Source organism: Mesoplodon mirus (genome assembly GCF_964341445.2).
Source record: "Mesoplodon mirus genome assembly, chromosome: 18".
Taxonomy (NCBI): domain Eukaryota; kingdom Metazoa; phylum Chordata; class Mammalia; order Artiodactyla; family Ziphiidae; genus Mesoplodon; species Mesoplodon mirus.
Window position 1 is genome coordinate 1,637,271 of NC_138994.1, and position 16,034 is coordinate 1,653,304.

Genomic DNA, 16,034 nt, shown 5'->3' on the forward strand with positions numbered 1-16,034 from the left:
GGCGGATTCCCAACCACTGCACCACCAGGGAAGCCCCCACGCAACCTTTCCTGTCTAACTCCTTTATATCTTGCCCTAAATGTCATCTCCTCATGGAGGCCTCCTTGACCAGCTCACTCAAAAGAGACCCTTTGTGTCAGACATGGTTGGTTGCAATTCCAACATCCATTCTCCCTTGCATCCTGTTCCTTGCTAACAAGAACCCCCATTTTGATTTGTTAGCGTATTAAGCAGTCATGTGGTTTAGGAGAAGCCAGCCCTCCCCAGTCCCAGAGGTAAACTCTTGGCTTATCAAATTCCAACATTGCAATGCCATTCCTTTGCCAATGACTGGTCTAGAAATAGGCAGATGATACAATTCTGCCTAATAACGCATAGGTGGATGTCTGGTTGGGTGCTTCTGGGAAACTTTACCTTGCTCTTATAAAGGGACCCAAAAACGTGACATGTCCTTTCCCTGCCTTCTGGCCTTTGGTTATTGTTGTGTGAGAACATTAAGCTTGGACCTTCTACAGTCATCTTGTGACCTTGCGGGGACAAGCATGAGAAAGAAAGTCAACATCTGAAGATGGCAAAGCTGAAAGATGGAAAGATTCTGCAGCATTGATGGCCTTGGTGAGCCACTAAATTAACCAACCCCAGCCCTGCTATCCCCTGGCACTTGTTATTTGATATATGTCTTTACTGTTTGTCAGTTGAGTCCAGTTTTCTATTACTTGCAGTCAAAGCCTTCTTTACTGGTTCACCATCTTCCTGTTATGTTTGTTTCCTTCATGAAGCTAGTCAAAATTCCATATCATTTATTTCTTTGTGTACTTGTCTTTCTCTGTATACACCAGCCTCCCCTTAACCCAGAAATGTAAACTCCATGAGGACAGGGGCTCTCTCCATCTTCTTCATCACTTATCCCCAATGTCTAGCATGACGCAAGAGGCCTCCAAAATATGTGTTAAATGAAGAAAAAGAGATGCTCTTCTATAATTATTTGCTTCAATTACCACCCTTCCCATGTTAGCACTGAGCCTAGAAGTAGAATCAACCTTTGTTTACATATTACTTACAGATCACACATTCCCACAGCTTGGAAAATCACTGGCTATGATATCATACGTATCTGCCACTTACAGCTGTGTGACTGTAAGCTAGTTACTTGACGTCTCTGAGTCTTCATTTCTTCATTTCCAAAAGGGTAATGTGAAAATAGGGTTAAATAAGATTATGTCTTTATGCAGCAGTCGGTCCACAGGCGGTGTTCAAGATGTATTTGTTCTTATCTTCAACCTGTACGCCAGTCTGGGAAGAAGAGCTGAAGGGGAAACTGCTCTGTGTGGCAAAGAATTGGATCCACTCCTAACGCTGGCGCACCAGTGCTGCTCTGTGCCTAATTCCTGCCTCAGCACAATTAAATTCTTCCCAGATATCCTCCTCGTTACCCTTATACTTCATCCTCCCCATCTCTCCACCTACAGCTAGCCCAGGTCCGCACGATGCCCTCATGTCACGTGAGCTGTCCTGTTGCCTTTGCTTCCCAGGACACAATGTGGGGAAATGGAAGGAATATAGGGCTTAAACCTAGAAGACGTGTGTTCCGGTCCAGTCTGGCTCTGACTAGGTGAGTGACCCTGAGGAAGCCATTTAACCTCTGAACCTCGACTTCCTTATCTGTAGAGGGATAATGGATTGTAATGATGCTCAAGCTGGATGCTGTAGATACACAGACTTGAACGTTATAAAACATTCAAAAACTGATTTCTTTTCATATTTCCAGCATTCCTGCTAGTGAGATTAGACTAGAAGCAGACAATACCAAGGCTATTCTTACAGGATTCCAGAGCATCCTGCCTTGCGTTTCCTGGCCACAGACTGCCTAACCAGCTACTTCAACACCCTTCATTATTCATTCATTCAGCAAATACTTATTGAGTGTCCACTGTGTGCCAAGCACTGTTGTATGTTCTGGGAATAGAACAATGAAGACAGCAGACTAAACATTCAGCTCTCATACAGCTTGCATTCTGGTAGGCAGAGGAAAAGACTGTGGGCACTTAGGGCAAACCCATACCACCTGAAGCGTGCTGCCACGTATACCTCTGGCCGTCTGCTGTCCCACTGGTGCCAAGTGGAGACAAAGAAGGGGGACGGAAAGGAGAGGAATGCAGGAAAAAGAAGCTGAAGGAATCCAGTCATACTAGAATCCAGAAATGGGCCTGGTTTCATTAAAATTAAGTGTCCCGGGCTTCCCTGGTGGCGCAGTGGTTAAGAGTCCGCCTGCCGATGCAGGGGACACGGGTTTGTGCCCCGGTCCGGGAAGATCCCACATGCCTCAGAGCAGCTGGGCCCGTGAGCCATGGCTGCTGAGCCTGCGCGTCCGGAGCCTGTGCTCCGCAACGGGAGAGGCCACAGCAGTGAGAGGCCCGCGTACCGCAAAAAAAAAAAAAAAACTAAAAATAGAACTACCGTATGACCCAACAATCCCACTACTGGGCATATACCCAGAGAAAACCATAACTCAAAAAAACACATGCACCTCAATGTTCACAGCAGCACTATCTACACTAGCCAGAACATGGAAGCAAACTAAATGCCCATCAGCAGAGGAATGGATAAAGAAGATGTGGTACATCTTCTTTATCAATGGGTATACAATGGGATATTACTCAGCCATAAAAAGGAATGAAATTGTAGAGAGTGTCATATCCCAATTGAGTAATATCCCAATGGGTATACAATGGGATATTACTCAGCCATAAAAAGGAATGAAATTGTAGAGACGTGGATGGACCTAGAGAGTGTCATACAGAGTGAAGTCAGAAAGAGAAAAGCAAATATCATATAACAACGCATATATGTGGAATCTAGAAAAACGGTATAGATGATCTTATTTGCAAAGCAGAGACACAGAGTAGAGAACAAATGTATGGATACCAAGGGGGAAAGGGGTGGGGTGGGAGGAATCAGGAGACTGGGATTGACACGTATACATTATTGATACTATGTATGAAACAGACAACTAATGGGAACATACTGTATAGCACAGGGAACTCTACCTAACGCACTGTGGTAACCTAAATGGGAAGGAAGTCCAAAAGGGAGGGGATATCTGTATGTGTGTGGCTGATTAATTTTGTTGTGCAGTGGAGGCTAACACACCATTGTAAAGCAACCATACTCCAATAAAAATTAATTAAAAATAAACAAATAAAATTCAATAGAAAATTAACCACCATTTTTAGACAAAAAAAAAAAAATGTGTCCACAGGACCCACACTCAGCCCAACCCCTTTTTAAATTGGTGCATGACCCTGAATGACTCCCTTCCTCTCTCTGGGTCTCATTTTCTAGTCCAGGTGTCTCTACGGTTCTCTCTGGTCTGGCAATCAAGGTCCCACAACTCAGGTCGCTGCTAGATAGGTTTTTGGAAAGAAGCCAGCCCTTCAATCTCTCAGCCCACCAGTTACTTCACCACGACTTTCTGCAGCGTGCTCACCTGCCCTCTTTCATCAGCCCTAAACTTGCCCTTGCCTTTCTCTGACACCAGCCAGCAGGCCCAGCCTCTCCTTCCCAGGGCCTTAGCGCCCATCTTCTAGCAGGCTCCAAATCTGTTCAGGACAGGCACGTGCATTTATCCCTCAAGAAACTACAGCACCCAAAAGGCTTTGCGGCAACCTCTAGGCCTTTAGTACCACCAAAGAGAAAGGTTTTTCAGCGCGGGACAGCCGCTGCATGGCTTCTTGGAAATTGTAGTTCATCTGCGAAGAGCCCGGGAACTAGGGTAAGGCTGCAAGCCACCCTTCCCAGAATGCACAGCGCTCGACCCCACCAATCGGAGGCACGGATCTTGGAAGGAAGGCGGGGAAGAGGGGGGAGCTGCCCGGCGCACGCGCAGTATGTTTGTCTGGGGAATTCATGTGGAGGTCAGAGTGGGAGCAGGTGAGAATGGAGGGGAGCTGCTGCGGCCCGCGTCCGGGCGTCTCCGCAGTCCCCCTCTGCACTCCCATTAGCCCCAGGTTTGGGCGGGCGGGGTCCATGCGTGGGTCCGCCTCGTGTCGGAGGGGAAGGGGGGTGAGCACGGGAGGAGCCAGGGCTTGCGTAGAGTGAGGTAGGTGTGTGTGGGGGCAGAGTGAGGAATCATCTAGAAGCTCTTAGGAATGGAAAAGCTGAGGGGTCGGGACTGGGCATCCGGGTCTCAGGAAAGATTGAAGTGCACGGGGAGAGATGAAGGTAGAGACGCTGAGGTCTGGGGAGGAGGTAGGGAGGCTGAAGCGGACGACGGCAATGGGGCGGAGCTAGACAAAGTTAAGTGCTGGAGTAGATTCTGGTGAGGTCAGCCGTGCCTCCGCCCACCCCGCCTCAGCCCCCCTACCCCCACCCGTTCCAGGGCTCTCCCTCGGGGTGCAGCTGTTTAGGGCCTTTCTGGCCCGATTGGTTCTCGCGATATGTTGACCCCAGAACGTCATGTAGCGCCCGCTTCCATAATAACAGGTCATTCTTAACGCCTGATGTGGAGAAGCTGCGTGGTGAGGAGTTAGGATGTGCCTTCTAGAATTAGACCTCTAGGTTCTAATCCTGGTAGCCCTCCTCAGAGCTGCGTGATCTTAGGCTCCTGGTGTAACGTAACATCTCTGTGTGCCTCAGTTTCCTCATCTGTAGTTACCTACTTCATACGGGGTGGTGTGAGGATTAAATATGGAAATTGCCGTTAGAAGACTACCCAGTATACAGGTCAGCTATTGCTGTTATTTTGTTCTTGGAATCACATTCTTTTCTGAACCAGAATTGCACAGAACCAGCCACGCAGCCTCTCTCCTGGGGCCTGACTGTCCAGGAAATGGGAGGGTGTTTGGTGTGGGGCTGAGTTCTCTATGGGTATCAAGCCCATGCCTCCTTCCCATTTTGAACCAAGGACCCCAGACCCCTTTTCTTAAGTAGTAGAGAAAGAAGAAAGAAGCGCAGAGGCATTGAGCGTACACTTACACGAGCTGCAGAGTGTTGTTTATGAAATGTCCTTCAGTCGATAATGTAGAGCTCTCACGAGTGGGGAAAGAAATAGCCAACTCGACAGGTCCATGTGATGCCTCAGAGAGGGCTTTACTCTGAGGATGTGGGGATTGAATTGTTTTGTTTGTTTTGTTTTCACCCACTTAGGTGTGAGCAGGCCCAGCAGAAGAAGACATGGCTGCCAAAGTGTTTGAGTCCATTGGCAAGTTTGGCCTGGCCTTAGCCGTTGCAGGAGGCGTGGTGAACTCTGCCTTGTATAATGGTGAGGCACTGAGGGGTGGTGGGTCACTGCCCTTTGCCAGAGGACTTCTATTGCTCTTCATAGCCTGTGGGACACTCCCGTTGGCAGCCGCTGTCCGTGAATGTGTTTGTGACCAAGAGGGCTCACCTACTGCCATCCTGCACCACATGGTTGCATTGTCATCAGGGCCTCTGTCCTTGTAGCCGTAGGTTCTCTTTATTCACCAAGAGCCTCCCAGCCCAGTTGGACGTTTCCACCTGCTCTTGTGAATTTAAAGTGGTGCTGCAGCAGAGTGCCAGGACTTCGCTGGCCAGCTGAAACGGAGAGCTCGTTTGTTCCCTTCTGCCTGTGTGCGGAATAACTCAGCAAGGGTTTTAGCCCTTCGGTGACCTTGTCCTGAGCAGGAGCTTTGCTCTGGTGTGTTTGAGTCTTTCCAGAGAAAATGTCTTTGAGCTTCACTACCCAGCTTTTAACAGTGTGCTGGGTGTTTAAGCTGGCTTTTCCACTTTTCTTTGTGACCTTAGGCAAGTCACTTTCCCCTCCCCAGGCCTCAGCTTTCTCATTGGTCAAGCCACAGGATTGAACTGGTTTATGTCTAAGACCCCCTCCACCTCTCATATTCTCCAGCTTTCACTGTTGGAAAGTAGCAGTAGATCGACCCACCTCATGTGTGACCCTGACAAGAGGAGGATTACTTTCAGAGTGAAGGTGTTTGGGCCAACTGTAATGTCCAAAAAGGCAGAGACAGAAAGCGGCTGGTCAGAAAAGCCTGCTCTCGGGCTGCCCTGGTGGCACAGTGGTTAAGAATCCGCCTGCCAATGCAGGAGACACGGGTTCGATCCCTGGCCCAGGAAGATCCCACATGCCATGGAGCAACTAAGCCCATGTGCCACAACTACTGAGCCTGCGCTCTAGAGCCCGTGAGCCACAATTACTGAGCCCGTGTGCCACAACTACTGAAGCCCGCGCACCTAGAGCCTGTGCTCCACAACAAGAGAAGCCACTGCAGTGAGAAGCCCGCGCACCACAACGAAGAGTAGCCCCTGCTCGCTGCAACTAGAGAAAGCACGCGCGCGGCGAAGACCCAACACAGCCAAAAATTAAATAAATAAATTTATTTTTAAAAAAAAAAGAAAGAAAAGCCTGCTCTCCTTCTATGGCACAGCTTTATACTCTGATCTTTTTGGCCACCCCTGAATAGCTAAACAGTAGTCACCATTACTAATTTCTTTCTGAATCAGCAAGACAGCTCTATAACCCCTTCAAACCTTAGAGAAACCAAGCTATTGGAAAGAGAAAGTGGGGCCTTCCAAATTTTAGGATTGCCATAGGGAGGATGCTGCTTCCGGAAACACTGAGTTAAATTGGACCCAGGATGGACTGTGGTAACAGTGAAGACCTTGGTGAGTTTTAGAAAGAAGTTTGGGGAGGTGGTTAATCAGAAAATCAGCAGCCAGTTGTTTCAAGGAGAAAGGATGCTGAGGAATAGATCCTATTACCAAAGTCCTTGGGAGGACATGTGGGATGGGAAATGATTGCTTAGTTTTATAGCTGTTTAGAGGCCTCTAGAGACCAGAAGTGTAGGAAGAAAGAGCAGGAGGGGGGAGACTTAATAAATGAATGGAAGGCACCAGGGATTTTCAAAACCATGATCCTTTTGGTTAAAGGGTGAGGGGGCTTTTCTGACCCACCATTATGCTTCATTCCTAGTGGATGCTGGGCACAGAGCTGTCATCTTTGACCGGTTCCGTGGAGTGCAGGACATTGTCGTAGGGGAAGGGACTCACTTCCTCATCCCTTGGGTACAGAAACCGATTATCTTTGACTGCCGCTCTCGACCACGGAATGTGCCAGTAATCACTGGTAGCAAAGGTGAGTCTTGTCTGTGGGTCAGGTAAAGCAGAGAGTGTGGAAGGGCTGCCATGGGACCCCGAATGGGTTGAACTTCTCGTAATACGAATTCCTGGCATATTTTCCGTGAAGAGGTTTATGTGGCTGCAGAGAAAGAAATATACAGGTATACCTCAGAGATGTCGTGAGTTCGGTTCCAGACCACCGCAGCAAAGCACATACTGTGATGAAGTGAGTCACACGAATATTTTGGTTCCCCAGTGCATATGGGTGCAATAGCTTTATCTCTGAAGAAACAATATGTATACAATACCTTAATTTAAAAATACCTTATGGGCTTCCCTGGTGGCATAGTGGTTGAGAGTCCGCCTGCTGATGCAGGGGACACAGGTTCGTGCCCCGGTCCGGGAGGATCCCACATCCCATGGAGCCGCTAGGCCCGTGAGCCATGGCTGCTGAGCCTGCGCGTCTGGAACCTGTGCTCCGCAACAGGAGAGGCCGCAGCAGTGAGAGGCCCGCGTACTGCAAAAAAAAAAAAAAATCTTATGGCTAAAAAATGCTAACCATCATCAGACCACCATAACAAATATAATAATATTGGGAAAGTTTGAAATATTGCAAGAATTACCAAAATGTGACAGATATGAAGTGAGCAGGTGCTGTTAGAAAAATGGTGCCAATAGACTTGTTTGACACAGGGTTGCCCCAAACCTTCAGTTTGTAAGAAATGCAGTGTCTGGGGCTTCCCTGGTGGCACAGTGGTTGGGAGTCCGCCTGCCGATTCAGGGGACACGGGTTCGTGCCCCGGTCCGGGAGGATCCCACATGCCGCGGAGCGGCTGGGTCCGTGAGCCATGGACGCTGAGCCTGCGCTTCCGGAGCCTGTGCTCCGCAACGGGAGAGGCCACAACGGTGAGAGGCCCGCGTACCTCAAAATAAAAAAAAATGCAGTGTCTGTGAAGCTCAAGAAAATGACGTATGCCTATATATTTAAAATACACACACAGTTGTACAAATTTAGAGAAATGAACAAAGAGTCACATAGCAATCCAATTTTAAAGAAACCTAAATGTGCCTTTGCTCCCTCGGTTGACCCTTCCCATCAGTTCTTGTTCCCCAGGGTGACTGTAAACCGATCTCCAGCCGTTCTGTTTGCCTTCACAGCTGACTTACCCTTTGCCTTGCTTTCCAAGGCCTCTGTTTCCAGAGGTGCTGCCCTCACATTGTTATCTCCCAGGCCAAGGCCCACATCCCTGAGAGCAATCTGGTCTGACACGCCACTGGCTTCCCAGTTGGAGCCTAAAATGAATTGCTGTCATGGTTCTCCCCGCATCGTACACATACAGGTGCACAGGCAGTAAATGGAGTGGCAGATGCTGTCTTGGCCGTGAAGTTTCTGTGCAGCAGGAGAGGGTTGCATGGATGTTGCTGTTCCTCAGCAGATGTTTGCTTTCTGTGATAGTGCCAGGCTTTGTGCTGGGTCAGAGGGTGGGGTAGTTCAAAGTTGACGAAAGCAGGAGCCTTTAGGAGCTTGGTCTAGCTAGGGAGGTAGCCATGTGGACAGGCATTAGAGTGGGGCGTGGTGACTACAGCATGGAGGGGAAGCAGAGAAGAGAGCTCCTGTGAGGGATGTGCGTCTGCACTGGCACTTTAGGATGAGAAGTGCGTCGGGCAGAGGAGGGGAAAGGGTACATTGGTGTTCACTAATCGGTCCTCTCGCTCCTGGCCAGAGAGAGGAGGAGCCTCCTGTAAAGGGTCTGGCCTGCCTACTACATCAGAGGAAATCAGCGGTGGGGTGAGGTTAATCAAGAAACATCATATTTTAACTTAAAGGCCTAGTTCTGAACTTTCCACCTCTTTGGGATTTCTTTCTCTACTGTTGTGCAGTTGTTCTAAGGATACGTTATACACCTGTCTTCAAAACTTGATAGGAACTTGCAGAGATCAGGGACGGGTGTATAACCATTTCCCACTCTGGTGCCTGGTTCAGAACTCATCTCATGGGCGTTTGGTCCATACTGTTGATGACTGCAAGCAGCCTGTGACAGTGCCTTAGCCCCAAGCAGGACTGCGTTGTCAGGGGAAGTTGTAATTCCCTCCCTGTGTCCTTTGACTCGGCCAAGGACCTCTAGATGAGTCTGATAACCCCTTACATCTGTTGCGTATTTGACAGAGTGCTTTTATATCTGTTTCCTCCTTCGGTTTCTCCCAACATGCCTGGGAGGCAGATGAAATCATCCCCATTCTTACATGTGAGGAAATAAGCTGAGATAGGCTAAGGCTTAGTGAGCCCGCGTAATTAGTAAAGAGCAGAGTAGAGGCCGCAGCCAGGCCTTAGACTGCTAGCCTGCTGGACCCACGGTCACCTCTCTGAGGCACACTCCTACCTCGGGCCACACTCACTGGGCCTTGGAGAGGCCTTACCCTAGAATTCTTGGCATTGGCCTATCTGTTTTCTTAAAATATTCAGTGTTCCAGGCATATCCATGGCAACTGTTAGACATACAATCTGAATTTGCTTATATCAGAGGGCATTCAGGACACACTGAAAAGCTGTCATCACCAGAATCCTTTGAGAAGTTTTTAACGCTGATGCTGTGCTGGGTTCTCTACCAAGGAGACCACGCACAGGTGCACCTCACCCTCTAGGATCTGATAATCAGCGACTTATAAATTATAGCAAATGTGGGGTAGGAGAGGTCGTAGAAGGCCACTTTGGTTTTTATTTTTAACTCCAGCACTTCTCCCCCACCCTAAGATTTACAGAATGTCAACATCACCTTGCGCATCCTCTTCCGGCCGGTCGCTAGCCAGCTTCCCCGCATCTTCACCAGCATCGGAGAGGACTATGACGAGCGCGTGCTGCCGTCCATCACCACAGAGATCCTCAAGTCCGTGGTGGTGAGTGAACAGGGCCTCAGCCTCGAGCCTCGAGCCCGGCCCCCAGGAGATCGCTAGGTGGCAGGAAGAGCTTGGCGGTGACTAGCTGGGACTCCGCTTCCTCGTTGTCCTGACCGGCTCCTCTTCCCTCCCTTGGAACCAGGCTCGCTTTGATGCCGGAGAACTGATCACCCAGAGAGAGCTGGTCTCCAGACAGGTGAGCGATGACCTCACGGAGCGAGCAGCAACCTTTGGGCTCATCCTGGATGACGTATCCTTGGTAAGGGTCTTGGGGTGCCTGCAGGGGAGGGTGCCTGGTTCCATATCTGGGTAGACACTGTGAGGTCCTACCTTCCACTTTCCTCAATGAAGGCTTGAAAACATGGGACCTTCTTGGTGGCATGTGGCAGTCTCCATGGGTTTGTTTTCAGAAGAAGGTTCTTTTACCTCCCCTGTGCCACAGACATTTTTCGCCCTGACCACTAGATTTTTCATCTTCCCCAAACTGAATGTTCCCCCGAGCTCCCCAGGAAGTGACGTCGTGTTAACCCTGTTTGACACAGGCAGAAGTTGCCCGGTAGAGATTAGGGAACAGCTTGGATAGTCTTTCTCCCTAGCACAGACCTCCCAGCCTGACCCCAGGGAATTTCCTAACACCTAGGGTCTAAAGCGCAGTGAAGTGAGCTCTGGGACCTCCCCATGAAAGGTGATAGAGTGTACATGAATGGTTCTGTTTCCCAAAGCCTGGTGTGGGAGGCAGGGGGCATCTCTGAGGCATAAGCTATCCTCTTGAGACTGTGTGGTCTGTGTATTTATATGACACTGAATGCCGCAATGCAGACGGAAAGCAATACAGGCAGGATAGCATTTCAGATCGAGGAGGGTGAGGGGAAGGGGTCGTGTTTCTGATTCTCCGGGGAGAATCATTTGGCGTGATTTGTTCGGGTGGTGAGGTAGAGTGTTCCCCATTCCGTTCTCCTGTGCGTCGCTGGGGAAGGGCACAGCTTCCCCCTCAGCATCTGTGCAGCCGTTTAAACAGTAACAACTCTACATACCCTGCGCTCACCCCGGGGCACGGCTCCGCGTGCAGCTACTGCCTGAGCCGTGGGAGGGCTCGTGGGCTCCCTCTACTGGCGAGACGCCAGGCTGCAGCCATTTGGCTCCTTGGACCAGAGTGGTTGCTCAGGCTCTCCCACTTGGTGTTAAACTAAACACTGTGGCCGTGAGAACACACTAAGTGAAAGCCTAAGGAGAAGCTTGGCATTTTGCTAGACTTTAACCACATACTCCATCCTGGGGAAATGGGGGTTGACCACAGGAAACCATATCTAAGAGGTGTGCGAAGAAAATTAGGTTTCATGGGGAATTTGCTGCCCTCAGCTGGCCCTTTTAGAAAGAAATTTTATTCCTTAATTACGCATTGCATTTTCATTGCTCAGGATTGTATTTTCTTTCGCAAACTTTGAACAAGAGTCCAGAAATGGAGCAGGCGAGGTAGAACAGCTGCAGTTTAAGAGTTAGGAGTGTCAAAAATTCTGGAAGACATTGGACTGGGATTTACTCTTGAGAAGTTTTGAGCCGCTTATTTTCTTTTTTTAAAGCAGAGGTTGGGAGGGTAGTGGAGGAAATGAAACAAGTAGAATTTGGTAGCAAAACCAATGCTGTTACCCCTTTATTCTTCCCTTTTAATAAAAAATATAGATAACTTAGACTGGGTATTAGTACTGCAGAGATCTGTTCCCGTTGTTTGCATTGTCATTACAGACGTCACTTCAGCGAAGTCTCGGTCGCTCGTGTTGTTAGGGAAGACCTATGCATAATCAGAGTTTTAAACCTTCACCCGAAGCAATGTCTTTACCTGCCTTCTCTTTCTTTTAAACCCTTTATCAGAAGCACTCACACATAGGGAAAACTATGATTTGCAAAATCATGGTTTGGAAATCGTCTCTCTCATCCTCTTCCTGTTCTGTGGTGGAGATGCTGTGAGAAAGCAGTGGCCTGGTTAAGTCATAAGCAGAGAGCATCACACTCTTGAATCCCTGAGAACCAGCTGCATCCCTCACGCTCAGGGGCTCAGTTTTCCATCTGGCTTCTCTGGGGGCTTCAAGCAGGCCCTCAAAGGACCTTGGAAGAGCACTAGTCAGTGGTGGGGGTCCTGGAACCCACAGGTCTCCTCCCCCAGGGAGGTGGTCAGTCGAGTAGATGCCTTCTGGTGCCCGTGGGCTGTGTTGTACCTGAGGGTGCCCGAATGAGGTCCAGGAGCACTTTGGGCAGCCGAGGATTCTGGGGTGTGAGCTCAGTTTGGGCACGGCTGTGGAGGTGGAAGGGCGCTCTGACCTCACATTGTCTCCAGCTGCTGGAGCCATTCGCGGCCTCTTCCTCCAGCGGCCGTGCGGGCCCTGCAGCAGCGCTGTCGAAGCCATTACCCTGCCTCGTCTCGTGCTCACTCTCTCCCCTTAGACGCATCTGACCTTCGGGAAGGAGTTCACAGAAGCGGTGGAAGCCAAACAGGTGGCTCAGCAGGAAGCAGAGAGGGCCAGATTCGTGGTGGAAAAGGTGAGCTCTCAACCAGATGGCAGGAGCCTCTCTCCCCTTTCTCCTGTGCTCAGCCTCCCTGTTTGCTGGGTGGCCTGGAAATTCATCATCTGTCATGTCTTCCGGGATCATCGGAAGGGGATTGAAGGGACTGTACTCCTGCAATTGGTTCCAGAGTCTTCGGGGTCTAGTCAGGGATATGTGAAGTTATGTTCTTAAATCACTGAAGGGTAATTTTTTTTCCACGTCCCTAAGATCAAAAACACTCTCCCACAAATAAAAACGTTTCTTCTGGAATATTTTCAGCTTCACCGAGAGGTCATTTTTAACTGTGGTTACACAGTGAAAGCTGACAGCAAAAGGGATCAAACGTTGCGCCAGGTGCACTGTCATCACTGGATTTTTTTTTCAAGCACTAAATCCATCCAGATGTGTCAGAGTGTGCTGGGACGCAATAGAGTTGCATAGGGCCTGGTCTTTTGGTCTTTGCAAAGGTGTATTTATTTCATATATTCCCTTCTCCCCACCACTAATTCTCTTGGATTTTTATTCCTAATCCAGGACACCTTAGTCCTTAGAATCAGGCAAAAGAGAGGTATATGGGTAGACATTTAACTTTAGAGAATATAAACTCCATGTGGATGGAGACTTATTTTTTCTTTTTCCACTTTTTTCTGCCTCTCGCCAGCACCTAGAACATGTCCCAAACCATGCCTGGGATAGATTCTAGGTGTCACTAAACATTTGTGGAGTGGACAGTCCCAGAACCTCAGTTGAACAGCTGTCTGTTCATCTCAGAGGCTCCACACTGTGTTCTCCGTGCTTCTGAAGGTCATGCATTGCACACAGACGTCCTCCTGTTGGTAAGGGTAGGGAGGGCCAGGAGGTCTCGTTCTGGGTGCCTGAGTTCCTGGTCGGGAGCCAGTTTAGCCCAAGAGCGACTTTAGGGAGCGTCCCGTGCCTGCTGCCCCTACTTAGCTGCACTGGTTTTGATGAAAGTCGCTTTGACTTGGGGCTGGAGGGAAAGATGAGGACTAATTCCATCTTTCTTTCTCTCCTGCTTTCCTCGGCCTGGGGTCCTCCTGCCTCGGAGTATGTGGCCGGACTGGGTTGCTGTTCATCTTACTGAGGACTTTTAAATAAGATGCTGTTTATGTAGCCAACAGAAATGTGTCCCTGTGGTGGCAAGGCAGGAGAGGAGGACTGGGGGGACAGTGCTCGCTGACCCTGTCTGGAGGGGGAGGTAAAGTCCCAGAGTTCCTTCGGGACCCGGTGAGGGTGCCCAACATGGTCCTTTTGAGACTGCAGCCGCCATCCAGCACCCCAAGGTGTGATCTTGGCCTCTCCGCTTCCACCCCCGCAGGCTGAGCAGCAGAAGAAGGCAGCCATCATCTCTGCGGAGGGTGACTCCAAGGCCGCGGAGCTGATCGCCAACTCGCTCACCACTGCGGGCGACGGCCTGATAGAGCTGCGCAAGCTGGAGGCGGCGGAGGACATCGCGTACCAGCTGTCGCGCTCCCGGAACATCACCTACCTGCCCAGTGGGCAGTCGGTGCTCCTCCAGCTGCCCCAGTGAGACCCGCACCTCCTGGGGCCATCTGGACCACAGCCCCCATGATGCTCACCACCACCTTCCTTCTCCCGCCCCAGAAATCACTGTGAAACTTCATGATTGGCTTAAAGTGAAGGAAATAAAAGTAAAATCACTTCGGATCTCTAGTTACTTGATCAGGTGAAGCTCTTTCACTCTTCTCCTTTCCATCCCCTTTTTTTATCCACCTCCCTACCCAGAGTTGCCAAGTACCTACACAGACCAGCTTGGCTCCCGTCTTTGGGGCCTGGTGGCACTCCAGCCTAGGCACTGGCAGTTGGCAGAAGACAGGCAGGGCCATGTGTGTGATGAGCTGGGAGGCAGTGGGCGGCCTGAGTAAACTGGCAGCCTCCAGCCTATCTTTTATTCATGATTTGAGGAAGACGGCATGCGCAGCTGAACAACAACGAACACAGGCCTCGGTTTTTTCCAGTGGTTCCTTCACGTACCCAGCTGAAGAGAGGTGCCGGGGAGGGGTCAGAGAGGAAGCGATCTGTCTCTTACCATAGGCCGATTCTCTTTAACTGCGGGGCCAGCGGAAGCACGGATTGAAGAATCTGCCCCTGTGAAGGTGGGTGGGCTGATTTGCTGCCCTACCCCCACCCCAGGGTCCTAAAATTGGAATGGACTTGGATAATGAGAGAGCAGGCCTGGACCAAGATGTGAGTCCTCTGGCTTTCCTCTCCACCTCCCACCTTGGTGTCTCAAATACCCGGCGGATTTCCAGCTTGAAGGATTGCATCCGGCCGGGGCTACATGGGCCTGCCAAAGGCGTGTGCATCCTGCGTTCCTGGCTTCCCTTGTTCAGAGACTGCCCTTTCTAGAGGGCTCTGTGCCTGTGCCTTGAAGGAAACAACCACGGGAAGAAAACAAATGTGTGTAAACTGCTATGAATAAATGACACCCAGACCTTCCAGCTCAGTCTTACGGGGTTTTTGTGTGTGTGTGTGTCGGGGGGGGGAACCGTGGGATCAGAACAGAGCATTCTAGCAGTTTTTGTGTGCACGTTTGTATCACCAGATACAGACAGAACCTCCAGCAGGGCAGAAAATGCTTTGGTTTCAGAAAACACTTTGTGCCGTGTTCCAGATCCATCCCAGCCTGAAATGAATCAGTGGTGTCAAGTGAGGTTTGTTGTTCCGTGGGTTCTTGGGAAGTGAGGGGTGGTGGAGGTTCGTTCACTTCCCCCGTGGCTTTTGGGGCCACCTGGAAAGTTGTAGGCCCACCCCTTAAATGAGGGGTTGACAAAATACACGTGTGCCAAGCCCTCGGTGCACTCTGGTTAGACTTTTACATACACGAGATGGCTTCGGGTGCCCTGCCTGTTTTGGGCTTCTATTGCTTATTCTGCTTTGCTTTGATGAAGAAAGGCCTTGGCCTTTGAAGGGGGGCCAGGTTTATGCACTTTGAGTGGTGGGGAGGGAAAGCGGACCTACAACTGAGAAATGGGCCGTGCCAGGCACCCATCTCAATCCTTTTAGGAATAAAATGGAAATAACGTGCAGTGAGCGCTCACATTGACGGCTTTAACCTCCGCTCTCAGTTTAATCCCCAGCTCACCACCTGGCCAAGGAGAGTGGTCTCTTAACAGGACTCTGCAGGCTGGTCTCTGACCTGGATTCTGCATTTCCTCTCCCAGAGTGATAGGGCCAGCTGTCAGCTGGGAAATGGGACCGGTGCCCAGATTTAGGGTGGGCTGGGGACTGAGTTCTCCCAGCACTGCACCGCGCTCCCTTCCCAGGCCCTCTCCCCAGGGATCTCGTCCTTTCCCACCTGTTCTGTTTGATGCTGGGCGAGCCTCATCTAGCCCATCTCCTCACCACCTCCCTGGCATCAGTTATCTCAGGTTAGCTCTTCCCACTTGTGTTTTGTGCCGTAAGCCTAGTGAGACCTGCGAGCGGTGAGCTGCCTGGACTCACAAAACGCGTGAAAGACTGGA

The 16,034-nt window shown here is 50.2% G+C and overlaps 1 protein-coding gene across 4 annotated transcripts; it reads left to right on the top strand.

Annotated features, from left to right (window-relative positions):
• Nucleotides 1-3,853: 3,853 nt before the first annotated feature.
• On the top strand, nt 3,854-15,011 carry PHB1 (prohibitin 1). Of its 4 annotated transcripts, none has more exons than XM_082602676.1 (8): nt 3,873-3,930; nt 4,636-4,722; nt 5,146-5,260; nt 6,950-7,111; nt 9,848-9,990; nt 10,133-10,249; nt 12,430-12,525; nt 13,868-15,011. In XM_082602676.1, exons 3-8 carry the CDS (start codon nt 5,173-5,175, stop codon nt 14,078-14,080), a joined length of 819 nt encoding a protein of 272 aa, XP_082458802.1. In that variant the 5' UTR covers nt 3,873-3,930; nt 4,636-4,722; nt 5,146-5,172; the 3' UTR covers nt 14,081-15,011. The 4 variants fall into 4 exon arrangements, with proteins under 4 accessions (XP_082458801.1, XP_082458802.1, XP_082458804.1 ...); XM_082602677.1 differs by lacking the exon at nt 3,873-3,930 and adding an exon at nt 3,989-4,007; XM_082602675.1 differs by lacking the exon at nt 4,636-4,722 and having other exon boundaries at nt 3,854-3,930.
• The last annotated feature ends 1,023 nt before the right edge of the window (nt 15,012-16,034 follow it).

Coding starts and splice junctions, on each gene's coding strand:
- PHB1 (XM_082602675.1), top strand. CDS start 5,173: ATGGCTGCCAAAGTGTTTGAGTCCATTGGCAAGTTTGGCCTGGCCTTA. Junction 7,112..9,847: donor AGTAATCACTGGTAGCAAAG/GTGAGTCTTGTC, acceptor CCCCACCCTAAG/ATTTACAGAATGTCAACATC. Junction 10,250..12,429: donor TCCTGGATGACGTATCCTTG/GTAAGGGTCTTG, acceptor CTCTCCCCTTAG/ACGCATCTGACCTTCGGGAA.